Source organism: Somniosus microcephalus, unplaced genomic scaffold (genome assembly GCF_052327205.1).
Source record: "Somniosus microcephalus isolate GS21.2 unplaced genomic scaffold, FLI_Smic_1.0 unresolved_chr4, whole genome shotgun sequence".
NCBI classification, from domain to species: domain Eukaryota; kingdom Metazoa; phylum Chordata; class Chondrichthyes; order Squaliformes; family Somniosidae; genus Somniosus; species Somniosus microcephalus.
Window position 1 is genome coordinate 40,746,038 of NW_028225182.1, and position 26,944 is coordinate 40,772,981.

The 26,944-nt window shown below is 49.3% G+C and overlaps 1 protein-coding gene across 1 annotated transcript in view; it reads left to right on the forward strand.

Annotated features, from left to right (window-relative positions):
* The window catches only part of LOC147090606 (zinc finger CW-type PWWP domain protein 1-like), a 108,971-nt gene that overhangs the window by 66,406 nt on the left and 15,621 nt on the right, over nt 1-26,944 (forward strand). The window contains exons 11-17 of the mRNA XM_085977080.1: nt 2,155-2,230; nt 4,136-4,240; nt 6,024-6,095; nt 7,007-7,097; nt 11,574-11,641; nt 16,512-16,584; nt 18,581-18,724. Coding sequence (XP_085833206.1) covers nt 2,155-2,230; nt 4,136-4,240; nt 6,024-6,095; nt 7,007-7,097; nt 11,574-11,641; nt 16,512-16,584; nt 18,581-18,724 — 629 coding nt within the window. The remainder of the gene's footprint in view (nt 1-2,154; nt 2,231-4,135; nt 4,241-6,023; nt 6,096-7,006; nt 7,098-11,573; nt 11,642-16,511; nt 16,585-18,580; nt 18,725-26,944) is intronic.

Below are 26,944 nucleotides of genomic sequence, written 5' to 3' on the forward strand. Positions count from 1 at the left end.
AGTGGGGCGCTGTGCACGCCGATGAATTTCGCAGGAGGCGTTAGCTGTGCCGTGCCCAAGCGTTAGGGGCTTTGCGTTCCGTTAGCACCCCCCAGGGGCACTAACGGAAGGTGCAAAGCAACCCAATTTTCACCCATAGAATCATAGAATCACACAGCACAGAAGGAATCCATTCGACCCATCGTGCCTGTGCCAGCTCTTTGAAAGATCTATCCAATTAGTCCCACTCCCCTGCTCGATCCCCATAGCCCTGCAAATTTCTCCCCTTCAAGTATTTATCCAATTTCCTTTTGATAGTTACTGTTAAACCTGCTTCCATTACCCTTTCTGGTAGCGCACTCCTGATAACGCTGTGTAAAAAAATGTTTTTCTCATCTCACCTTTGGCTCTTGTCAGTCACCTTAAATCTGTCCCTTCTGGTTACCGACCCTTCTGCAGTGGATGTAGTTTCTTCTTATTTACTCCATCAAAACCCTTCATGTTTTCATTTAGGCTGCTCTTTAGGTGTCAGCTTGGCTTAGTTGGTGGCATTATAGTCAGAAGGTTGTGAGTTGAAGTCCCACACTAGGACTTTAGCCCATAATTAGGCTGTCACTCAGTGCTGAAGGAGTGCGCCATTCATTGTAAGACATTCTCTCCTTTGGACAAGACACTAAACTGAGGTCTTGTCTGCCTGTTCCAGTTGTTCAGGCGAATGGTAAAGATCCCGCGTCGCAGTTGAAAGAAGAACATGGAGGTCCCATTCCTTCCTCGACAAAGAGCAACATTAACTGGCCTTTACGGGATCTTGTGTGCAAAATGGCTGACGCATTTGCCTACATGATAGCAGTCACTGCATGTCCAACTAATCCATTGGCCGCGATTTTGTCGTTGGGAGCGGGTCAGGTGGTTTCCGGCTTCCAGTCCCGCCCCCAACTGCCTCCGGCCCACAGACGTGATTTTACATCGATTGACCTTGTTAAGCCCGCCCTGCGGGCTTGCCGGCCAATTAAGAGGAAGCCGGTCAGATGACGTCATTTGATGACGCGTCATCTGCCGGTTTTCTTAAAGGGACCACGCACAATTTTACTTTTGACAGCTCATTTCTCAGTGTTTGACAGCATTTAGGAGCTGCAAACACTGACAATCACTGTACAAAGGTGAGCTCTTGCACCCAGGCTCTCCAATGACTCCCTCCATAGGCTAGAACAGATGGCAGCTGCAGGTGAGGTGACAGAAGCGATCTGTCACTGGTGAGAGAGGCTCTCCCAATGAGGTGGGACTAGACAGCCAATTCAAAACTTGTTACCTACAGAAAAGTGTAAATGCATTCAAAATGATTTTCCCAACATTTCCTTACCTCTGAAACTCACCAGTGCACCATTGGATCCTTCACACCACTTCTGCAGCTGTCATCAATGCAGAAACATTACAGCAGACTCACAACACGCCACACTTACCTGGCGTGCTGTCCGGACGTCGGGAAACCCGAGGCAGAAGGATCGGAACCCGCCGTCAATCAAAACGATTTTAACCCTTGACCTGCCTCCAAACCCGCCCTCTCAGTGCCGATAAAATCGCGGCCATTGTTTGTGAAACACTTTGACGTTTCTAAGAGCTGTGATAAGGAGCCGTATAAATGCCCTAAATTAATTTGATACGCAGGTAAACATACTGGTTTGTTCTTCCTTTCCCCAACCTGCTTACTTGCCTGAGGAGAGAGGCATTTGACCTGCTCTCTAGACTCTGCGAATGCTGGAATGGATTCACGGCAGAGTTCTGATGAAGGGTTTGCACCTGAAATGTTAATTTTCCTCTCTCTTGTCAGATCCTGATTGACCTGCTGCACATTTCAAGCAATTTCAGCTTTTTGTAAAATAATTAAATCCCATTCTCTGATTCTGCTCCCCTCCCAACCCCACTCTGCTGATCTTTAACGTGAGATCGTTCATGTCCACCTGAGCAGGTAGACAAGACCTCACCTGAACGACGGCATCACCAGCAGTGGAGCCCTCTCTCCATAGTGCACAGAAGTGTCAGCTTACGTCAATGTCGTCCAATAGAAATTGTTGACTAGCCGCAGGCGTGGCTACAGTGACACTGCTAAAACTGTGTTTCTGCATTTCAAATTCTGTTTTTAAAGACTGAGGCCAACGGCTCTGTTATTGTATTTAGGTGGCCAGGGATGGTGGAACATGATCCTCAGACCGGGAAATACTTTATGTTCACAAGCGACTCAGATCAGTTTCCGGTCAGTATGATTCTACCGTCTAGTGTAGCACTAAGCCACAGCCACCAAAGGTTACAGGTTCAATTCTCGATCTGTGCTGAGTATTTGTTCTCTGGATGTGGGAGTTGCCGTATTTATTGCCCATTCCTAGTTGCCCAGAAAGGGTGGCGATATAGCAATTGTTTTACAACTGAATGGCACGCAAAGCCATTTCCAAGAGTACTGAGAGTCAACCACATAACAACAACAGCTTGCATTTATATCGCGCCTTTAATGTAGTAAGACGTCCCAAGACACTTCACAGGAGTGTTATCAAACAATATTTGACACCAAGATAATTTGACGTGGTAAATTCATGTAGTGAGACAAGGAACTCGAAGAGGCGAGGTATTAGGATTAATACGAGTACTTTATTAAACGACTGCAAAACAACCAGGCAGGCCTGCATCCAGGCATTGCCCCGTTGCTGACCTTAGCAGGAAGCTAACCCCTGACCTTAACAGGAAGCAAACCCCTGACCTTAGCAGCAGCATTGGCTACAGCACCACCTGGTGGATAACCTTAATCATAACATCCCAGATTACTATAGACACATAAGGAGATATTAGGGCCGAAAGAGGCAAGTTTTAGGGAGAGTCTTAAAGGAGGAAAGAGGCGGAGAGGTTTAAGGAGGGAATTCCAGAGCTTAGGGCCCAGGCAGCTGAAGGCACGGCCGCCAGTGGCGGAGCGATTAAAATCGGGGATGCTCAAGAGGCCAGAGGAGCGCTGAGATCTCGGGGGGGGTTGTGGGGATGGAGGAGATTACAGAGAAAGGGAGGGGGGGCGAGGCCATGGAGGGATTTGAAAGCAAGGATGAGAATTTTAAAATCGAGGCGTTGCCGGATCGGGAGCCAATGTAGGTCAGCGAGCACAGGGGTGATAAGTGAATGGGAGGACAGGTGCACCTGAATGTGGCTCGGTGTCAAATTTTTGTCTGATAACGCTCCTGTGAAGTGCCTTAGGACGTTTTACTACGTTAAAGGCGCTATATAAATACAAGTTGTTGTTGTTAAAGGCGCTATATGAATGCAAGTTGTTGTTGTTGCTGTCCCACGCCCTACGACCACACACGTGCACTTTCCTGCAGGGATCATGGGATAGCGATCGGAGGGAGGAAGTTTTTGTTGATTTTTTTTTTCCGCTCTCCCAAGCCCAGTTAACACTGAGGTCAATTATAGTGCCCCTCCCGCCCGGTTGCGATCAGCTAGCTCTGCATTGACTGGGATTGAGCACCTTCGCGAACTGCATAGCTCAGCACAACACTGCCTGGATGAGTTGCAGCTCCAACAACACCCAAAAAGCTCGACACCATCCAGGACAAAGCAGCCCGTTTGATCGGCACCCCATCCACCACCTTAAACATTCACTCCCTCCACCACCGGCGCACCGTGGCTGCAGTGTGCACCATCTACAAGATGCACTGCAGCAACTTGCCGAGGCTTCTTCAGCAGCACCTCCCAAACCCACGACCTCTTCCACCTAGAAGGACAAGGGCAGCAGGCGCATGGGAACACCACCACCCCCAAGTTCCCCTCCTGACTTAGAAGTATATCGGCCGATCCTTCATCGTTGCTGGGTCAAAATACTGGCACTCCCTCCCTAACAGCACTGTGGGAGCACCTTCGCCATACGGACTGCAGCGGTTCAAGAAGGCGGCTCACCACCACCTTCTGAAGGGCAATTAGGGATGGGCAATAAATGCTGGCCTTGCCAGCGACGCCCACATCCCATAAGTGAATTAAAAAAAACATTGGAGGCGGGGTGTGGGGGAGAGGGGCGCCTTTGGAGCCGTGTGTAACTGTTTAACAGTATCATTGTTGAACAATGTGAGGTGAATACATTGATTGTGATAGCCTTGTTCACTAAACAGCTGTGTTGATTTTCCAGTCAAAATACCACATTACGTTTTTCGACAACACTGTAAGCCATGCATGGATCTCTGTATCACTGATAAAGAGTTTCCAGGAACCTTCTCTGGACAAAAACATATCAGTGAGTAAACTTCATTAGCAAAATTTCTATTACACAAGACGTCCTTTTGCTCTCAAGGTATTTTAAATGAATAAGTAGTGTTTGTTCCATGTTGGACGTGGGGCTCGATTTTAACTCCTTTCACCTGGTTTCCGGCGGGGGGGGGGACACACAGTTAAAATGGAGTGGGGGAGATTTACCCACTCCTTTCCCGTCCCAATCTGGCCTCCTGCTATTGTAAATTGCAGGCGGCAAGCACACCAGCCCCAAGTCGGTGGGGTCCTCTTTAAATATACAGATCGGGCTCAAATTATGCCAATGATCGGTGCCTTGGCCAACATTTATCCCTCAACCAACACCTAAAAACAGATTATCCGGTCATTATCGCTGTTTGTGGGCGCTTGCTGTGCACAAATTGGCTGCTGCGTTTCCCACGTTACAACAGTGACTACACTTCAAAAAGTACCTCATTGGCTGTAAAGCGCTTTGGGACGTCCTGAGGTCGTGAAAGGCATTAACAGGCGGGAGCTTTATTTATAACTGCAAGTCTTTCTTTCAATGAGGGTCTGATCTGCCATTTTAACCTATGGCCTGAATGGGGGAAGCAGTGATCATTTCCTCCGCCAGGCAAAATCTGCCGGGAAGATCAGCCAGGGCCGAAAGAGCCTCAGGAAAGAAAGCTTTTCAAAATATTTTCCTTTCCTTGTGGTCCAAGTGCTCCTCCAGGCGCCACAAGGAACCGTCGGGCTTACCCCCCGCCCCCCCCCGGCCAACCATGCCCTAGAATCTCTCCCCCATATGCCGACCAGGATTCCTCCCCCGAACCACCTACCTTGTGCCGGGAACCAGGCAGCAGCCTCCTGCCGCCCGAGTTTAACAGCCGGGCGGCCGCTTCCCAGAGTGAATGATGATGCAAGCGGCATGCTAGTGAGGCTCGGCTGATAAAAATCAGCGAGCCGGAGCATTTCTGTGGGCCCAGCAGAAGCACTCCTGCACGCCAGAAGAAATTTTGGCCCACTACTGGAGCATCCTGCAGTGGTTCCTTTAAGAGCCGCTTGTTCGGCCACTCCACGCCTGGGACCCATGGGCGAGGAGTGCGCGGCGAAAATCAGGGCACAAAGATTGTGTCGGGGTCCTCCAGCGGGTGTGGGATTCTGACTTAAATATTGAGATAAGGCAAGAGCACAGTTAAAATCGCCCTGGCCCTTACCTGTCCGAAAGCCGCCACGATCACAACATCTGCAGTTTAAACCTGCTCTCCTGAGCAGGCAGCAAGGACAGACGCCCGGAGCCATACAGGGTCCTTCTTTACATTAGCATGTTGCGGCCCAATGACATCACTGAGACCCGACTGTAATTTTAACTCGGGCCTGAGCGGGGAATCGACCTGGAGTTACTCGAAATGCTTTGAGACCTTTCAGTGATGTGATAAGGTGCTACACAAACACGTGCTTCATTTGTGTGATGAAATATTCCATTCATCACTGCCTGTGACTGTGGTTGGTTTCAGGTTTCAGTTCCCTTACCTCAGTTCCGTCTCCTCACCATTGTATTGTATATTGTAATGTATTGTGTGTAGGGCTCCGCCCATACCTGGCCCCTATGTAAGCAAGCTCAGTCTGGCCTCATATCCAGTACTGCAGACCTCCAGATGGAAGATACCTCTCTCCACTGCGTGTTACCTTCTAAGTTAATAAAAGCCTTGTTTTGTTTCGCTAACATCGAGTCTCGGAATTATTGAGGCACATCAATTTGTTTACGGGAAGAATCCAGCGTTGTTTTCGTTTATTTTTTTTGTATCTAGAAACACGATTTCACGAAGCGGATAAATGCAGGAAAGAAGATGGCTGAAGAGGCTCAGAAAGTGAAAATACAGGTGTCTTATAGAGTCTCTGTTATTTTGCGATTTTGAGCTTTAAAGCCGAGGATGGCTGCCTTCTCTTGTATCTTTTTGGAGCTATTCAAAGAAGGCATCGGATTTGAACTTCACCTAATAAACTAGTAAGAAAACAAGAGCGAAACCAAATTAGGCAGCAAACCTTCTCTGTCCTGACCACATGTTACAAACATAAATATCAAAAGCCTTTCGATTCTTTTATTGTGCTCATCGAGGTGAGGGATGTTAGAGCTGACAAGGGAGACAGCCATTTCAGGCATCCAGTCACAGAGTGAAGCACACCCAGGCCAGGTGCAGCACAGGTTCGATACGCAGTAAAACTCCCTCTATGCTGCCCTGACAATGGTCTAGAAATTGGTCGCGGGCGGTGACTGAAAACGGGCGCTTATCGGATCGGCCGCCCGTTATTCTCAGCGCCTGATGGCCAATCCATTGTCTGCAATGGAACTGAATATCTAGCCCTGTCTCAGCACCAATCTCAGAAGTGCACCTCTATTGCACTAGTGTGCCAGTATCTAGCCTGTATAGTGTGGGAGTGTGCTTGATTCATGTGTGCGTTTGGTGTGAATGCATGTCTGTGGTGTGGGAGTGGGTTAGCGGAGTGGGAATGTGTGTGGTGTGGCAATGTGCTTGTGTGGCAGCGTGTTTGGGGTGTGAGCTTGTGGTGTGAGTGTTGTGCACTGTGACAGTGTTTGGTATGGGAGTCTGTTCTGGGAGTGTGGGGCTGCACCTGCAGTGTGGGAATGGGTTTATGGTGTGCGAGTACAACATGTGCGTGTTCGGTGTCAGAACACGTACGGTGCGTGTCTGTCTATGGCGTGTGTGCGGGGATGCACTACTGTACTAAAGCACTGTTTTGCTCTTCATCATTATTTTATTTTATTTGGCAGGACCGACTATCTCACTTTGGCTTTGTTGTCAGATACAAGGGAAATGGAGACGCCGATCTTTCCAAAGAGAATGCCAGTCAGGAATCACTGGGTAACTATATGTTGTGTTATAGTTGACAAATTGATAATTTCTCCAACACATTAGAATCATAGCAATTTACGGCACAGAAGGAGGCCGGGGATTGTCCTATGAGGAGAGATTGAGTAGTCTAGGTCTATATTCTCTAGAGTTTAGAAGAATGAGAGGTGATCTCATTGAAACATACAAAATTCTTACAGGGCTTGACAGGGTAGATGCAGGGAGGATGTTTCCCCTGGCTGGGGAGTCTAGAACCAGGGGTCACAGTCTCAGAATAAGGGGTCGGCCATTTAGGATTGAGATGAGGAGAAATTTCTTCACTCAGTAGGTGGTGAATCTTTGGAATTCTCTACCCCAGAGGGCTGTGGAGGCTCAGTCATTGAGTATATTCAAGACAGAGATCGCTAGATTTTTGAATATTAAGGGAATCAAGGGATATGGGGATAGTCCAGGAAAGTGGAGATGAGGTAGAAGATCAGCCATGATCTTATTGAATGGCGGAGCAGGCTCGAGGGGATGAATGGCCGACTCCTGCTCCTATTTCTTATGTTCTTAGGCCATTCGGCCCATCGTGTCTGTGCCGGCCGAAAAAGAGCTATCCAGCCTAAACCCACTTTCCAGCTCTTGGTCCGTAGCCTTGTAGGTTACGGCACTTCAAGTGCATATCCAAGTACTTTGTAAATACTTTTTATTTAAACAACTTGAAGATTCTGTTTTCTTTGGCAAATGCATTCTTTACAAATAGATTTTATTGAAAAATGCACCATTTTAAAGTAAATTGTAGGTACCTTAACGCAGCATAAGAAGACAAACACAACTTATAGCGGAGACACTGGCAAAATCTGTTGGCGCCCACTTTTGGGCATGAAGGCCGGCTGGAGACTGGGCCTCGGGCCTTATCTAAAAAAATCCTGGCCTGATACCGGCGCCCATCGCACCTCCACAGGCAGCTGGGCCTTCTGCATGAACCAATTTCAGGCCACCTGCTTCACCGGCAACAGTCTTGGGTGAGTGCTGGGAAGGGGTGGGGGAGGATAGTGGCGGGGGGGTGGGGTGCGATTGTGTCCAGCAGGAGCGCCGCAGAGCCACAGCAACTTTAAAAGAAAATGACTTAAAACTCACCCTTTCAGTGGCGGCCGGTACTTAAGCCACATCCACACCAGGTGAAGCTGATCCGAGCCGGACTGGCGGCCTGCTCTACTCCTGAGCAATGTTCCCTCTAATTTTTTTTGGGGGGGGGGGGTGGGGGGGTGCGGTCCATTCAAACCTCCGCGCATGCACGGTTATTCCATTGAGAAACCGGCAAGCGGCCTGCGCGGGAGCCTCAGACACAGCCGTGCAGCTAAACGAGAACATTACTCCTTGGGGCACCAATTTCCCAAGAGGGTCCTAAAACAGCCGTTGGGCCCCTCATTTACAGACATAAGGGGCCTACCGCCTGTTCTAGGCGGCCCACTAGAGACGCCGAAAAAATAATTCCACCCAAAGTCCTTGGATGTTGGTCCCCGAAATTGGGCCTCGTTGCACCCGGGCAGATGTATGGCAGATGCAGTATAATGTGGATAAATGCGAGGTTATCCACTTTGGTGGCAAAAACAGGAAGGCAGATTATTATCTGAATGGCAATAGATTGGGAGAAGGGGAAGTGCAACGAGACCTGGGTGTCCTTGTGCACCAGTCGCTGAAGGTAAGCATGCAGGTGCAGCAGGCGGTTAAGAAGGCAAATGGTATGTTGGCCTTCGTAGCGAGAGGGTTTGAGTACAGGAACAAGGATGTCTTGCTGCAGTTGTACAGGGCCTTGGTGAGACCACACCTTGAGTATTGTGTGCAGTTTTGGTCGCCTTATCTGAGGAAGGATGTTCTTGCCATGGAGGGAGTGCAGCGAAGATTCACCAGGCTGATACCTGGGATGGCAGGAATGATGTATGAGGAGAGATTGGGTCGATTGGGCTTATACTCGCTGGAGTTTAGAAAAATGAGAGGGGATCTCATTGAAACTTATAAAATTCTAACAGGACTAGACAGACTAGATGCAGGAAGGATGTTCCCGATGGCGGGGGAGTCCAGAACCAGGGGTCACAGTCTAAGGATAAGGGGTAAGCCATTTAGGACAGAGATGAGGAGGAATTTCTTCACCCAGAGAGTGGTGAACCTGTGGCATTCTCTACCACAGAAGGCAGTTGAGGCCAGTTCATTAAATATATTCAAGAAGGAGTTAGATATATTTCTTAAGGCTAAAGGGATCAAGAGATATGGGGAGAAGGCAGGGACAGGGTACTGAGTTTGGATGATCAGCCATGATCGCATTAAATGGCGGAGCAGGCTCGAGGGGTCGAATGGCCTACTCCTGCTCCTATCTTCTGTGTTTCTATGTTTTAGGAATATAAATCGTGTAAGGAGGTCCAATTTATGCCCACCTGTACCACAATGGGGTACAAATTCCACTGCATGCAATGTACAGTGACACTGAGGGTGTCTCCAGTCACTATTTCTAGCAATGGTGTTTAAAATGCTGCATCAAACAACGGATCAGGTCAGAAGAATTTTTACCCCAAACGTCACCGGCTTTTGTTTTGTGTTACTGTAAGCTGCACATGAAATATAACTCCATTTACAGAACACTTGTTTCAGCTGTGCATAGGGCAGACAGTGTTCAGCCAGATTCACTGAGCAGAATTCACGGGATCGCAAGATATTTACAGATGAGGAAGGCCGATGAGCATACCTTGGCTTATCTATCTAAAATTACCCTGAGGTTCTGCCATTGCTGCATCCAGTTAGTTCTTAAATTACTCCAGGGTTTTTGCTCCACTAAATGCACAGAAGTCCATGCCATGTGTCGATCACTCTCTGTGTGACGAAGTATCAGATATCAGTCCTGAATTTGCCTTTTACGAGTTTTAACCTGTGTCCCATTATCCTACTCCAGCATATTAATTTAGTATTATTCAGGATTAACTTTATGTATTTCCTTAACTATTTTATCATGTCCCTCTATGAGATCACCTCTCAGACACCTCGGGGGGCGATTTTGCCAGCCCTATGGAGGTGGGACTGCCGGGAAAATGGCAGAATTTGGGGGCGGGTCCCCAACCCACCTCCATGGCATCTTCGTAGGAGGCGGGTAGCCGTCCCGCGCCGGGTCCCGTCTCCTTGGAGGCGGGAAGGGATTAAAGCCTATTAACTGCCTGTTAACAGGTAGTTAACGGGCAGAAAATAGGATTATTCCCCTTTTTGCCCTCACAAGTGCGGGCTTCCCGAAGGCTCCAAAACACGCCAGCTCAGCGAGGCGAGTACTGGGTTTGCGGGGGTCGGGGGGGAGGTGCAAAAGTGTGGTGTGAAGGTAAGTGATGGGTGCAAGAGTGTAGAGGTGAGTATCTGAGGTAAGTGCAAAGTGTTTTTAAAAGTGTACATGAAACTTTCTGGTATCCGGCACCGACGGGACCGAGCTGGTGCCGTTAGATCAAAACTGCCGTAGAAACCAGCGCTAATGTTAAAACATACGGAGCTCAGAGCTCCATGTGAAGCAACAAACCCTGTTGCTTGCTTCAAAACAGTCGGCGCAGCTTGCAAGCGTCTAGCTGAAGCTGTTGCTTAGCTACAGAGATGCTTGCAGAGCTAGGACTGGAGACAAGAAGCAACGAAAAGAAAAAAAATTATCTGAACCGACTCCTGAATTTTGCCGGTCGATAGAGCTTTCCGGACATTTAACCTCCGGATAAACGAAAGTTTCCTGTACTTACCTTTGTTTCTTCCTGCAGGCTTCAGTCGGTTTGTATGCGGAGAGTCTCGGACCTCCGTGTTGCAGATGAGAGATGGCCGTTGCATTCTCAGATGCAACAACCATCTCATTTCTGTAAAACAAAGAGGTTTGATGAGGTCTTGAATGCAAGAACTCATCAAACTGCAGAGAATGTCACTGTTTGACAGCTTCACAGAGCTGTCAAACGATGACAATTCATCTGTCAAAATTTTTTAACAGATGAAACGTCATACGCTGACGTTCTCTGTAACCGGCTTCCCCATAATTGGCCTGCTAAACCCACTGAGTGGGCTTAACAAGGTCAATCAAGGGAAAATAGCGTGGGTTGGCCAGAAGTCGATGGAGGCGGGACTGAAACCCGACAAGTGGGAGTCCCGCCTCCAATGCGCCCCCATTGACAAAATCACCCCCGAGCCCTTTCCCGGCTGAATAGCCCGAGTCTGTTCAGTCTTTCTTCATAACACAGACACTGGGGATCAACCTCGTGCCTCTTCTCTGCACTGACTCCCAATGCTGGAATGTCTTCCTGTGTCGTGGTGACCAGAAAAGGACGCGGTCGTCCTATTTCCTGGTTGGCTATCCTGCAATCCTATGACTGGCTGTCAGCTTAGAAACTGAGACTAAACAATGAGAAAACACACTGACCATGCACATCAAGTGAACGTGGCCGCACAGCCACAATGTACAGAATCATCAGCGTTAAAGCCATTACCTTTGCTCCACAGAAACTCCCAGCAGTGTCAAGGACGCAACAAGGCCCAAGGCCAGGAAGGATGAGGATTATTGGAGTGAGGTAGGTCTCAGCAAAATGCCCAGACCAAGAAAGTCCCTAGTCCGCGTCAAGTTACCTGATCTGATGCGAGGCGGCTGTAAGACCACTACAGTTAGATCGCGGCATCTCTGGGCTCGGAAGGGGAAGAAAAGCGAGAAATTTCACCCTTGGTCATGCTTCATTGATCCTTGCTGGAAAGTGCATGCTTGTGAATGTTACGATGGGCTGTGATTGGGATGCCGCACATGGCTGAATACAACAACAACAACTTGTATTTATACAGCACCTTCAATGTAGTAAAACATCCCAAGGCGCTTCGCAAGAGCGATTATCAGACAAAATTTGACACCGAACCACATAAAGAGACATTAGGACAGGTGACCAAAAGCTTGATCAAAGAGGTAGGTTTTAAGGAGTGTCTTAAAGGAGGAGAGAGAGATGGAAAGATGGAGAGGTTTAGGGAGGGCATTCCAGAGCTTGGGGCCCAGGCAGCTGAAGGCACGGACACCAATGGCGGGGCGGTTAAAATCGGGGGATGCGCAGGAGGCCAGAATTGGAAGAGCGCAGAGATCTCGGAGGGTTGTAGGGCTGGAGAGGTTACAGAGATAGGGAGGGGGGCGAGGCCATGGAGGGATTTGAACACGAGGATGAGAATTTTAAAAATTGAGGCAGTGCCGGACCGGGAGTCAGTTTAGGTCAGCGAGCACAGGGAGGTGATAAGTGACCGGGACTTGGTGCGAGTTAGAATGCGGGGCAGCCGAGTGTTGGAGGAGCTGAAGTTTACAGAGGGTGGTAGGTGGGAAGCTGGCCAGGAAAGCATTGTAAACACATAGGTAAACATGAAACTATTCCCAGGCACATCCGCCAGTGGAACGGAGGCAGTGTAGCTGAACTCAAGGACTCGCCCTGATGGGGCATCACAGAGATGCACCCTTGTTGTAAGACTGCATTCGTGTTTCAGCAATTCTTGCATTACAGAGGGTAAAGTGATGACCAGGGAGCGACCGACAGGCACGATAGTCTCATTTAATTGAGGATTCAGATGGATTATCTATTGAATAATATTGGATACCTGGAAATGAGCTACATGCTGTAATCTAATCATGGAATTAGGATGGATAATATACAAAATAAATAGTTGGATACCTGGCAAAAGACTTTGAAGCTGTAACCGGGATTCAGATGGCTTACATGCAGAGTAATTAATACCCAGAAATCAGTTACAGATCGCAATCTAATCAAGGATTTCAGCTGGCAGCTTGCGCAATCCATAACAACCCTTGTAATAATTCCCTGATATTTTACTTTTCATGCACTTTTTGGGGATGAGATTGTTCAGTCTTCGGTCTGTTTTTTTGCAATGACATAAAAGGGGGAATTTTAACTGCCTCTGCCTGGGGTGGACCGAGAGTTAAGATCGAAGCGGTACACTTAGCGCTTATTTTCCACCCGATGGCTATTTTAGCAGCGCGGTTTTCTCGGCGGTTGAGGACTCACGCGGAAGTCTCATAAATATATGCGAATCAGGAATCACTTCAATAGGGCCTCAATGCAATTTAAACGGCCTACTTCTCCGGGCTTTACAAAGAAAGTTTGGGCCCTGGGCTCTCTTCTTCCCCCCGCCACACCCGCCCCTTCCCAACCACAAAACCCTCCCGAACCTTCATTCCCTCCCGCAGGACTCGCCTGACTGGCGGCCTCCAGGCCTGCCCCTGGATGGCCGTTTCAGGCGGGCAGCTGGCCAGCAGGATGCTAATAAGGCCCGGCCGTTGAAAATGGGTTCGGCCTCCCAGTGCAGCCCACATGTCCCGCCGCCTTCGTGCCTGGGAGCTATGATTTCCCCCTTAAGTGTCAGTATGGACACCGATTACCAGGTTGCTGCACGCATTTGACGTGCTGTAGGAATTGACGAATTCCTAACTAATAACTGAGGCCGACTCAGGAGATCAATCAAACAGGTCTTTAATGTAAAACTAAACGAGTTCAAACAGTTTGATGAGATCGATACAGGAGAACCACGAAAACAGGTCTTAACAAGATGGAGATTCCACGAGGACTGCCCGGGCAGTCACATGGTTTGCGACGTGACGTCATCGCGTTTTCCCACGCTCTTAAAGGTGCCACGCCTCGTGCATACAAATACTATATACAAAGCAAAGTAATGTCTAACACAATGGTACAGGCTTAGGCTGGTGTTAGACATCGTTAAAGGGAATTATAAACAGTTGCCCAGAGTCATTCAGTGGCTCCGCCACAGTGCGATGATAATGCCGTGGGCTTAACCTTTGTGAGGACAGTACCACAAGTTTTTAAAAAATACTTAGCACCCTCCCACATTGTCGAAATGTCTCAAAGATGCTGCCTGACCTGTTTGCAGAATTTTCTGTTTGTTTTATTTAATTACTGATAATTTGCCACAAAATCAAAACAACCTTTTTCTTGATCAATTTTGTCTCCTGCAAATTTAACAGATTTAGATTGACTTCAGTTTCCAAATTGGCCGTGGTGGGATTTGAACTCAATAACTCAATTGAATTGCTAACTCGGGACTGCAACCACAAGGCTACCCGACATGAGGGGGGGCGGGGCCTTGGACACCCAGCGATGGTGATGTCTCAATTGTAACGGAGAATTTAATTGCCGTGTTCACATCCGCCCTTATTTAATCAAGAATGATCTCGAGGCTCTGGCGAAGGTGCAAACAAGATTTACAAGAGTGATACTAGAACTGAGAGGTTATAACTATCAGGGAAGGCTGAACAGGCTGGGGCTCTTTTCTCTAGAAAAGAGGAGGCTGAGGGGCAACCTGATAGAGATCTTTAGAATTATAAAGGGGTTCGATAGGGTCGACGTAGAGAAGATGTTTCCACGTGTGGGGGAGACCAGAACTAGAGGCCATCAATATAAGATAGTCACTAATAAATCCAATAGGGAATTCAGGAGAAACCGCTTTACCCAGAGAGTGGTGAGACTGTTAGAGTAGTTGAGGCGAATAGCATAGATGCCTTTAAACACACGAGGTAGAAAGGAATAGAAGGATATGTTGATAGGGTGAGATTAAGAGGGGTGGGAGGAGGCTCGTGTGGAGCATAAACACCGCCACGGACCAGTTGGGCCGAATGGCCTGTTTCTGTGCTGTACGTTCGATGTAATTCTATGTTCAGACAGTGAAGTACGTTTGGAGTGCAGTGACCATTGTTATGTCCTCCCAATGGCCTAATGGGTCAAGGAGTTGCCTGGTGCAGCACTGAGCTAGTCATACCTTAAAATCCCAGGTTTAATCCCTGGTCTGTGCTGAGTTAGATGATCTCAGGCAGGGCGGTTCCAATTTGCATCAGCGCCTTCGGGCTGGGAGCGGAGGGGTAAAATTAGGTAGAGTTCCCACCAATGTTCTCTTTGAGCTGCGGGGGGCCCTGCGCAGCCGGCTTTTAAATAGAAAAACCGCGCACGCGTGGAATTTTGAGTGGCCTGCGCAGCCCGTTTAAAGGGGCCGCGCGGGAATTTTAAAAAAAATTGAGGGGAAACATTGGTTCCCACTCCCGATTGCTAGGCAGCAACCTCTGCTGAAAGTGCCTGTGCATGGATGTCGGGTGAGGACAGCGTTGGGCTTTACAGTTCAGCAGTATGCCAGCACCCGCTGTCTTAGCTTACACACGAAGAATGTGCAGTTGGGTGAGGCATTGGAGGGAGTCCAGTGCCTGTGGAACTCTATTCCGGCATAAGCCAGCAGTTGTACAACAAGGTGATTTAAAACTGGAAGGGAAAAAAAAAAGTAAATATTACGTAAGAGAAAAACCTGTCTCCGGAATCAAATTTGCATGTGATAAAATTAATATCTACTTAATTCCTTTTTGAAAAGTGTTCCTTTAATAGCTAGTTTACTAGGATAGTGTACGTCTGCCCGCTCTCACCCTTTCAGCAGAGGTTGAAGGATGGCGATCAGAAACAGGGAATCCTGAATGATTTTCCCCAGCCTAACGCAAGGTTCCTGAGGCTCGACTGCCCCCCACCCCAACCACCAGCTAACTCAACACAGAACTCAGATCGACCCTGGGATATTTCTGTTCTGTGTAGCTCAGCCCTTCAAGGGATAAGCCAGTAATTAGCTTATCCAGAGAAGCATGTGGGGATTCTCAATTGTGGGAACATGTGAGAGTTCATCTGATGATTCCCAAATGTGCCTATTGCTGCTGTTCTTGTAGAAATTTACGGCACAGAAGGAGGCCATTCGGCCCATTGTGTCTGTGCCGGCCGAAAAAGAGCCATCTAGCCTAATCCCACTTTGCAGCTCTTGGTCCGTAGCCCTGCAGGTTACGGCACTTCAAGCGCATATCCAAGTACTTTTTAAATGTGTTGAGAGCTTCTGCCTCTACCACCCTTTCAGTCAGTGAGTTCCAGATCCCCATCACCCTCTGGGTGAAAATATTTCTCCTCATCTCCCCGCTAATCCTCTTACCACTTACTTTAAATCTGTGCCCCCTGGTTATTGACCTCTCTGCTAAGGGAAATGGGTGCTTCCACTCTCTATCCACTTTATCTAGGCCCCTCATAATTGTATACACCTCAATTAAATCTCCCCTCAGCCTCCTCTGTTCCAAAGAAAACAACCCCAGCCTATCCAATCCTTCCTCATAGCTAAAATTCTCCAGTCCCGGCAACATCCTCGTAAATTGCCTCTGCACCCTCTCTGGTGCGATCACATCTTTTCTGTAATGTGGTGACCAGAACTGCATGCAGTGCTCTAGCTGTGGCCTAACTCTCTCGAGATATAATTAAGGCAAGCTATAACAAGGAACGTCACGCATTGATGCTTAACAAATGCATGCTGCTTTATGCTTTGTAATTTCAACTCCCCTTTGTTTACAAAAGTACAATATATGCTTGCTTATAGGACAGTGCAGAGAAGGTGCCTATTACGGCTAAAACCCACCAGCCGAAAGCAAGAAAGGAAAAAGGGAGGTACAGTATTTTCTTTTGTACATATGCTGAGAAAGGCCGCTCGTGTGGGACACAACCGGGGCTGAAAAGAGTGGAAGGCGAGATAAATCAGGAAGTACTGATTCAGGGGAATTCAGGAGAGTTGTAGAAGCACCCTTGCATTGGTGAGTCTTTAGTTTGGATTACAGGAGACTGGCATCCGTGGAAACAGCTGCCCTTCATTTACACTGATAAATCCAGCTCTTTTATTGCGGCCAGAAAAAAGCAAAGAAAAGGAAGACTTGCATTTATATCGCGCCTTTCACAACCTCGGGGCGTTCCCACCTGCCACTGAAGTACTTTTTTGAAGTGTAGTCACTGTTGTAATGTAGGAAACGCGGCAGCCAATTTGCACACAGCAAGCTCCCACAAACAGCAATGTGATAATGACCGGATAACCTGTTTTAGTGATTGAGGGATAAAAATTGGCTCCAGGACACCGGGGAGAACTCCCCCCTGCTCTTCTTCTAAATAGTGGCCGTGGGATCTTTTACATCCACCCGAGAGGGCAGACGGGGCCTCGGTTTAACGTCTCATCCGAAAGACGGCACCTCCGACAGTGCAGCGCTCCCTCAGCACTGCACTGGGAGTGTCCGCCTGGATTTTTGTACTCAAGTCTCTGGAGTGGGACTCGAACCCACAAAAGAGTGCCTGATTTAGCAGAATAAGCACAGAGATATGCTGGTGTATGGGTGCTGGTCCCTTATGATCCAGATTAAATAAACACCATTAAAAAAATGTCTTATAAGAATGAGACAGAAGGGGTGACGTGGGGGGGGGGGGGTTTGGTGGGAAGGCTCCAAAACCACCCTAGGAACCCGGAACATCCCCGTGGGACTTACAGTGTCTATTATCCCACTCCAGGAACTTGAGCACAAAATCTAGGCTGGCACACCCAGTGCCAGTGCTGAGGGAGTGCTGCACTGTCAGAGGTGCCGTCTTTCGGATCAGACGTTAAGCCGAGGCCCCGTCTGCCCCCTCAGGTGGGCATAAAAGATCCCACGGGCCCTACTTCGAAGAAGAGCAGGGGGAGTTCGTCCTGGGGGCCGATATTTATCTCTCAACCAACAACACTGAAACAGATGATCTGGTCATTATCACGGCGCTGGCCGTGGGATCTTGCTGTGCGCAAAATAACTGCCGCGTTTTCCCCCATTACAACAGTGACTGCACTTCAAAAATACTTCATTCGCTGTAAAGCGTCTTGGGAACGCCCTGAGGTAGTGAAAGGCGCTGTACTTTCTTACTTCCTTCCTTTTGTGGTGGTGATACTGCCCCAGGTGATACAAGATTGCAGCTGCTGCCGCTGCAACTCTATATTGGGGGGAACGAGAGGTTATGAGCTTACACCAGGAGCAGCTCTATTCATTTGCACAAAGATCAGTTCTTCAGGCTGAGCCAGTAGTGTTTGAGCCAGGAACAAATGACATGGTATTAATTTGACGCTGGTTGCTGCCGGCCAGACTGAAGCATTAACTGTACAAGTGAGTGAAATTCCTCTCAAGGACATGTGGGAGTTGATCACGTTGGAACAACTGTGGATAAGAGCAGAGACCTGAAATAACAGGAGGTGGTGGTGGTGGTGGTGCTACCACCAGGTGATCTAGTACTGGAAAGCACTACTCCTTTTCCTACAACTCTCCAGGCTCGGCCATGAAGAAAGGTCACTTAGGCGAGTTACCAGAGGGCCGGGCACCCTGGTGGAGCCAAACCCCAGAAACGACCCACCGGGCGGTATCGCATCTGCCACCAGTTGTACATCCCGCCCGATATTCAGTCCCATTGAAGTCAATGAATACTGGAGGGGTCGTATAACGGGCGCCGGATGCCATACCGCCAGTTTTGTGTCGAATTTCACCCCCAACCATCTTTAGGAGGGAGGTGGGGGGGGGGTGGAATCCCTCCTCAACACATTCTCAGAACGACTAGTTGTTAAAACAGCAACTACACCGACTAATGATAACTTATCCCTTTAAAATGCAGGCGTCAATCGTATTAGTGCTGACCCAAAGAGACGAAGGAAACAGGAATCTCCAGTGCAGTTTGTGAGGAAGGCATTTCTGACTCACTCCAAACAGTTTAGAGTCCCCACGGTGAAAAAGAACAGCACCGGCGACAATCGGAAAGGTCAGCTAAGTGGAAGTTACACGTTGTGTGGGCTGCAGCTGAGGTGCAGCGTTGAGGGGGATGTAATAACGTGGGGTGTAGCATTGAGGGGGATGTAATAACGTGGGGTGCAGCATTGAGGGGGTGTAATAACGTGGGGTGCAGCGTTGAGGGGGTGTAATAACGGGTGCAGCATTGAGGGGATGTAATAACGTGGGGTGCAGCGTTGAGGGGGTGTAATAACGTGGGGTGCAGCATTGAAGGGGATGTAATAACGTGGGGTGCAGCATTGAGGGGATGTAATAACGTGGGGTGCAGCATTGAAGGGGATGTAATAACGTGGGGTGCAGCGTTGAGGGGGATGTAATAACGTGGGGTGCAGCATTGAAGGGGATGTAATAACGTGGGGTGCAGCATTGAAGGGGATGTAATAACGTGGGGTGCAGCATTGAGGGGATGTAATAACGTGGGGTGCAGCGTTGAGGGGGATGTAATAACGTGGGGTGCAGCATTGAGGGGATGTAATAACGTGGGGTGCAGTGTTGAGGGGATGTAATAACGGGTGCAGCATTGAGGGGATGTAATAACGTGGGGTGCAGCGTTGAGGGGGATGTAATAACGTGGGGTGCAGCATTGAAGGGGATGTAATAACGTGGGGTGCAGCATTGAAGGGGATGTAATAACGTGGGGTGCAGCATTGAGGGGATGTAATAACGTGGGGTGCAGCGTTGAGGGGGATGTAATAACGTGGGGTGCAGCATTGAGGGGATGTAATAACGTGGGGTGCAGTGTTGAGGGGATGTAATAACGTGGGGTGCAGCATTGAGGGGATGTAATAACGTGGGGTGCAGCATTGAAGGGGATGTAATAACGTGGGGTGCAGCATTGAAGGGGATGTAATAACGTGGGGTGCAGCATTGAGGGGATGTAATAACGTGGGGTGCAGCGTTGAGGGGGATGTAATAACGTGGGGTGCAGCATTGAGGGGATGTAATAACGTGGGGTGCAGTGTTGAGGGGGATGTAATAACGTGGGGTGCAGCATTGAAGGGGATGTAATAACGTGGGGTGCAGCATTGAAGGGGATGTAATAACGTGGGGTGCAGCGTTGAGGGGATGTAATAACGTGGGGTGCAGCGTTGAGGGGGATGTAATAACGTGGGGTGCAGCATTGAAGGGGATGTAATAACGTGGGGTGCAGCGTTGAGGGGATGTAATAACATGGGGTGCAGCGTTGAGGGGGATGTAATAACATGGGGTGCAGCGTTGAGGGGGATGTAATAACGTGGGGTGCAGCATTGAAGGGGATGTAATAACGTGGGGTGCAGCGTTGAGGGGATGTAATAACATGGGGTGCAGCGTTGAGGGGGATGTAATAACGTGGGATGCAGCGTTGAGGGGGATGTAATAACGTGGGGTGCAGCATTGAGGGGGATGTAATAACGTGGGGTGCAGCGTTGAGGGGATGTAATAACGTGGGGTGCAGCATTGAGGGGATGTAATAACGTGGGGTGCAGCATTGAGGGGGATGTAATAACGTGGGGTGCAGCGTTGAGGGGATGTAATAACGTGGGGTGCAGCATTGAGGGGGATGTAATAACGTGGGGTGCAGCATTGAGGGGATGTAATAACGTGGGGTGCAGCGTTGAGGGGGATGTAATAATGTGGGGTGTAGCATTGAGGGGGATGTAATAACGTGTGCAGCATTGAGGGGATGTAATAACGTGGGGTGCAGCGTTGAGGGGGATGTAATAATGTGGGGTGTAGCATTGAGGGGGATGTAATAATGTGGGGTGCAGCGTTGAGGGGGATGTAATAACGTGGGGTGCAGCATTGAGGGGATGTAATAACATGGGGTGCAGCATTGAGGGGATGTAATAACGTGGGGTGCAGCGTTGAGGGGGATGTAATAACGTGGGGTGCAGCGTTGAGGGGGATGTAATAACGTGGGGTGCAGCGTTGAGGGGGATGTAATAACATGGGGTGCAGCATTGAGGGGATGTAATAACGTGGGGTGCAGCATTGAGGGGGATGTAATAACGTGGGGTGCAGCATTGAGGGGATGTAATAACATGGGGTGCAGCATTGAGGGGATGTAATAATGTGGGGTGCAGCGTTGAGGGGATGTAATAACGTGGGGTGCAGCGTTGAGGGGGATGTAATAACGTGGGGTGCAGCGTTGAGGGGGATGTAATAACGTGGGTTGCAGCATTGAGGGGATGTAATAACATGGGGTGCAGCATTACAGGGGATGTAATAACGTGGGGTGCAGCGTTGAGGGGGATGTAATAACGTGGGGTGCAGCATTGAGGGGGATGTAATAACAAGGGGTGCAGCATTGAGGGGATGTAATAACATGGGGTGCAGCGTTGAGGGGGATGTAATAACGTGGGTTGCAGCATTGAGGGGATGTAATAACGTGGGGTGCAGCGTTGAGGGGATGTAATAACGTGGGGTGCAGCATTGAGGGGATGTAATAACGTGGGGTGCAGCGTTGAGGGGATGTAATAACATGGGGTGCAGCGTTGAGGGGGATGTAATAACATGGGGTGCAGCGTTGAGGGGATGTAATAACATGGGGTGCAGCGTTGAGGGGATGTAATAACGTGGGGTGTAGCATTGAGGGGATGTAATAACATGGGGTGCAGCGTTGAGGGGATGTAATAACATGGGGTGCAGCGTTGAGGGGATGTAATAACGTGGGGTGCAGCGTTGAGGGGATGTAATAACGTGGGGTGTAGCATTGAGGGGATGTAATAACATGGGGTGCAGCGTTGAGGGGATGTAATAACGTGGGGTGCAGCGTTGAGGGGATGTAATAACATGGGGTGCAGCGTTGAGGGGATGTAATAACGTGGGGTGCAGCGTTGAGGGGGATTTAATAACGTGGGGTGCAGCATTGAGGGGGATGTAATAACGTGGGGTGCAGCCTTGAGGGGATGTAATAACGTGGGGTGCAGCATTGAGGGGGATTTAATAACGTGGGGTGCAGCATTGAGGGGGATGTAATAACGTGGGGTGCAGCCTTGAGGGGATGTAATAACATGGGGTGCAGCGTTGAGGGGATGTAATAACGTGGGGTGCAGTGTTGAGGGGATGTAATAGCGTGGGGTGCAGCGTTGAGGGGGATGTAATAACGTTGGGTGCAGCGTTGAGGGGGATGTAATAACGTGGGGTGCCGCATTGAGGGGATGTAATAACATGGGGTGCAGCGTTGAGGGGGATGTAATAACGTGGGGTGCAGCGTTGAGGGGGATGTAATAACGTGGGGTGCAGCGTTGAGGGGGATGTAATAACATGGGGTGCAGCATTGAGGGGGATGTAATAACGTGGGGTGCAGTGTTGAGGGGATGTAATAACGTGGGGTGCAGTGTTGAGGGGGATGTAATAACGTGGGGTGCAGTGTTGAGGGGGATGTAATAACGTGGGGTGCAGCGTTGAGGGGATGTAATAACGTGGGGTGCAGCATTGAGGGGATGTAATAACATGGGGTGCAGCATTGAGGGAGATGTAATAACGTGGGGTGCAGCGTTGAGGGGATGTAATAACGTGGGGTGCAGCATTGAGGGAGATGTAATAACGTGGGGTGCAGCATTGAGGGGGATGTAATAACGTGGGGTGCAGCGTTGAGGGGATGTAATAACGTGAACGAGGCAAATATAAACCCGCTGAATATTTTTGGCAAATTTGCCATCCTGTGTTCCTATCACTGAGAACCCCATTATAATAGGTTCAGCGCTTAAAAGAAACCATAAGCAGAAAATAATACTGCCATTTGGCATTATTTTGTAATCGTCAAACTGGTCTACTTCACGTTCGGCTCAATCTTGACCCAGCTGCGTTAAGATTTGAATTTTTATTTTTGCACAACATCTTAATTGACAGGTGGATCAAAGTAACAGGGCAGCTTCTGCAATGGCAGCGGGGGGGGATTTTAAACCAGAAAAACAGGTGGGTTGGGGTCGGGTGGGAAGTTCAAGTGTTGAATCCTGACCCCAATCCACCTCTAACCCGCCCACTTCCGGTTTTAACGGAGGCGGGGTGGCAGCCAACCCGCTCCCAGGAGGCGGGTCGCTCATTTAAATATTATAATGAGGCTGCCGTGCCTCAGATATAGCAACCATTTAAAATTTAACTGTAGCTGGTCGGGTTTTGCAGGCCCCGTGAAATCTGCCAGCTAAAGTAAGGCAAGGACTGCTGAATTTCGGGAGGTAAGCCGCCCCTTTGTTACCTCTAGACTTGACTATTCCAACGCACTCCTGGCTGGCCTCCCACATCCCACCCTACGTAAACTTGAAGTCATCCAAAACTCGGCTGCCCGTGTCCTAACTCGCACCGAGTCCCGTTCGCCCATCACCCCCTGTGCTCGCTGACCTACATTGGCTCCCGGATAAGCAGCGCCTCGATTTCAAAATTCTCATCCCTGTTTTCAAATCCCTCCATGGCCTCGCCCCTCCCTATCTCTGTAATCTCCTCCAGCCCCACAACCCCCCGAGATATCTGCGCTCCTCTAATTCTGCCCTCTTGAGCATCCCTGATTATAATCGCTCCACCATTGGTGGCCGTGCCTTCTGTTGCCTGGGCCCTAAGCTCTGGAATTCCCTCCCTAAACCTCTCCGCCTATTTACCTCTCTTTCCTCCTTTAAGACGCTTCTTAAAACCTACATTTTTGACCAAGCTTTTGGTCACCTGCCCTAATTTCTCCTTATGTGGCTCGGTGTCAAATTTTTTGTCTTAAAATATTCCTGTGAAGCGCCTTGGGACGTTTTACTACGTTAAAGGTGCTATATAAATACAAGTTGTTGTTGTTGTTGCAAGTGCCTTTACACTTACCTCCTTGATTCAGCATCCCTGCCTAACCCACCCCCACGATCGGAGGACCCACCCCCACCCCACGAAGCCTCCCCACCACCATGCTCATCCGGTCCCCTGAACCCCATGCTCCCGGCCCTCCGATGCTCACTTGTCCTCCGGCCCTCCGATCAGCCGCTACGACCCCCAATCGGTCCCGAAACCCAAGCTCCTCCAGCCCTCGATCGGTCCCGACCGCCCCCCCACCCCACCCCCTGCTCCTTCGGCCCTCCCCATACTCCTCCGACCCCCATGCGATCCCACCCTCCTCTCTGCGGCCTAGTGCCACAGGCCTACCCGCCCGCAGCTAGCCAGCCTCTCAACCTGGCTGGCTGCGGGTGGGAAAAATTCGGCAGGGCCTGTGGGGAAGCAGTTCTCCCGGGATTCCCAACCACTTCGTTACCCCTCCCCACCCCCAACCCACCTTCTCCATTAAAATTCAGCCCATAGTTCTGATTGGGGGATGAAAGGGGGCAAATGATTGACAGATACAGTGATGTTGTCCACTTGTACACTTGGGAGGCAGCCTCGGTTTCTTAACGTCTCCCACTGGGGGGGGCGGGGGGCGGGTTGTTGCACTCCCCACATCTCATGATGTGAGGCACCACCCCTGCTCCCCGCATTCCCCACCTATATCCCGGTCTGAGCCGGTACCTCCTGCTGTGAGGTGACTTGCTCTTCCTGCGAGGTCGCCCTACTCCTCACTTCTCCCACACTGCGCCGTAGGGGTGCAAAGAGACAGTGCGCACAACGGCTGAGAGTGCTCTAGAAGTGGTGTTTCACTGCCAACATTTACCTTTACAAGAATTGACAGTGAGGTCAAATGATAAGTAATTTTCTGTCATAATTTAGGAGAATCTCACGTAAATAGTTTGATATTGCTATTAAGCCCCCGGTACAGCCTATAATTTAAGGAGCTGTCACTTGAATTCCCAGTGCCAGCCTGGCCATATCTACTCCAGCACAGCTCTTTCACTTCTTTTATCACTTTTAAGGTCCCTGCTCACCATAATGCTGCATGGCTTTCATGGACCAATCAGTTCTCAAAAAAGGGGCAGCCGGCGACACAATTGTTTTCAATAATTCTAGACAGGCCCGAGCAGCCATTTTGAAAGAGGCAGCGGCCATTTTATTGAGCATTGGTGCAGGTGAAGCTATTTTCAATGTGGCGTATTGGTGTAGATTTTGGTCTGGGCGGTAATCTGGTGGAGTAGATCGCCCGCTCGTTATAGAACCCACCTGAATTTTGTTCCGTTTAAATCAAATGAAATGAAAATCGTGCGAGTTCTATAACACTGGGAAATCCACTCCGTCAGATTGCCACCCAGTCGGTGAAGACAAAAATGCACCCCAATGACCCACAAGTAGGTTGGTAAGTGCGTCTTGAGAATACCTGAGTTTTCCAGTGATCTTAGAACCACCCTTTTTATTATCTTCTTATAGCAACGGCTGTGTTTCGATTGGTAATGTTTATCGAGGCTGAATTCTGTTTCTGCAACAGTACTTTTTTTTGAATAGAAGGATATGCTGATAGGGTGAGATGAAGTAGGGTGGGAGGAGGCTTGAATCATAGAATAGAATCATAGAACAGTACAGCACAGAAGGAGGCCATTTGGCCCATCGAGTCTGCGCCGGCTCTCTCTCGAAGAGCAATCCAGTTAGTCCCACTCCCCCGCTCTTTCCCCATATCCCTGCAATTTTTTTCTCCTTCAAGTATTTATCCAATTCCCTTTTGAAGGCTACCATTGAATCTGCCTCCACCACCCTATCAGGCAGTGCATTCCAAATCCTCACCACTCGTTGGGTAAAAAAGTTTTTCCTCATGTCGCCTCTGGTTCTTTTGCCAATCACCTTAAATCTGTGCCCTCTGGTGATCGACCCTTCAGCCATTGGAAACAGGTTCTCTTTCTTTACTCTACCTAAATCCTTCATGGTTTTAAACACCTCTATCAAACCTCTCTGCTCTAAGCTTGTGTGCAACATAAACACTGGCATAGACCAGTTGGGCCGAATGGCCTGTTTCTGTGCTGTACATTCTATGTAATTCTATTGCAATTTCTCTTACAAGCATGTTACTTTTCTCTCATCGCTTAAAGGCTCATTTTTTGAGTTCTGTTATTAAATCCAAAAGATTTAAATTAAACACTCCTTATTTTTTTTAATTTTCTCTCCTCGCGCTCCACCCACCACCACCCCCCCCCCCCACCCCCCCCCGCCCCCAACCAACTCCCTGGAAAGAGTATGATTGCATAGATGCAGCTAGCCCTCCAGTACACCGCCCAAGTAGCCACTCCTCAGGTGTGCGCCTAGATGGCGGGTGTTTGAGAGGCTATTCAACTGCAAGGGGCATCACAGTCAAACCGATCCTGCCCTTGCCTGATGGCCACACAAACAAGTTGTCACTGGTTGAAGATAGAAGCAGGAACTGTGGCTGTTTTCCTCCTCCCTAACCCAGGCTAATGACCGGCTGCTCCAGCTGAGGCCTGGGGCTGGATTTTGTCAGCCCCGAGGAGGCGGGTGTGGAGGCGGGACTGCCAGTAAAGTTGCAGAATTTGGGGGTGGGTGGCAAGCCCGCCCCCATCCCACCTCCGTGCCCTCTTGCCAGGAGGTGGGAAGACGTCCTGCCCTGGGTCCCGTCTCCTCGAGGCGGGAAAGGGATTAAAGCCTATTAACTGCCTGTTAACAGGCAGAAAATAGGATTATCCCAATTTTTCGTTTCGATGTGCAGGCTTCCTGGCCTCAGGGAACCCCACCAGGGTGTAGGAGACGAGAAGGAGGTCTGCGGCGGTCGGAGAGGTCTGAAAGTGCGATGTAGAGGTGAGTGATGGGTGCAAGTGTGGAGTGGTAAGTATGTAAGGTGAGTGTAAAGTGTTATAAAATGTTCATTTACCTTTGTTTCTGCCTACAGCCTTCAGCTGTTGTGGAGCTGGAGTCCCGACATCTCCATTGTAGATATCACAGACTGACTGTTGGTTCCTCCGAACCAATAGCCAGATGATTTCTGCAAAGTTGAAAGGTTTGATGAGTCCTGAACACAAGGGCTCATCAAACTACAGGAAACTTTGTGCTATCCGGCACCGACGGGACCGAGCTGCTGCCGTTCCCTCAAAACTGCCGGACACTCCAGAGTTAATGTTGAAAGATACGGAGATTTTCATCTCCGTATCTGACAACAAACACTGTTGCTTAGCAACAGCTTCTAAACACTCGGCTGCAGCTGCAAGCGTCTGTAGCTGAAGCTGTTGCTATAGCTACAGACCTTGCAGTGCTTGACTGGGAAAAAAAAAGCAAAGAAAAGAAACGAAAAGAATAAAAAACGGCTCCCGATTTTTGCCAGTGGCTTGAGCTTGCCGGATGGTTCGCCTCCGGCTCCGGATAACTCAAAGTTTCC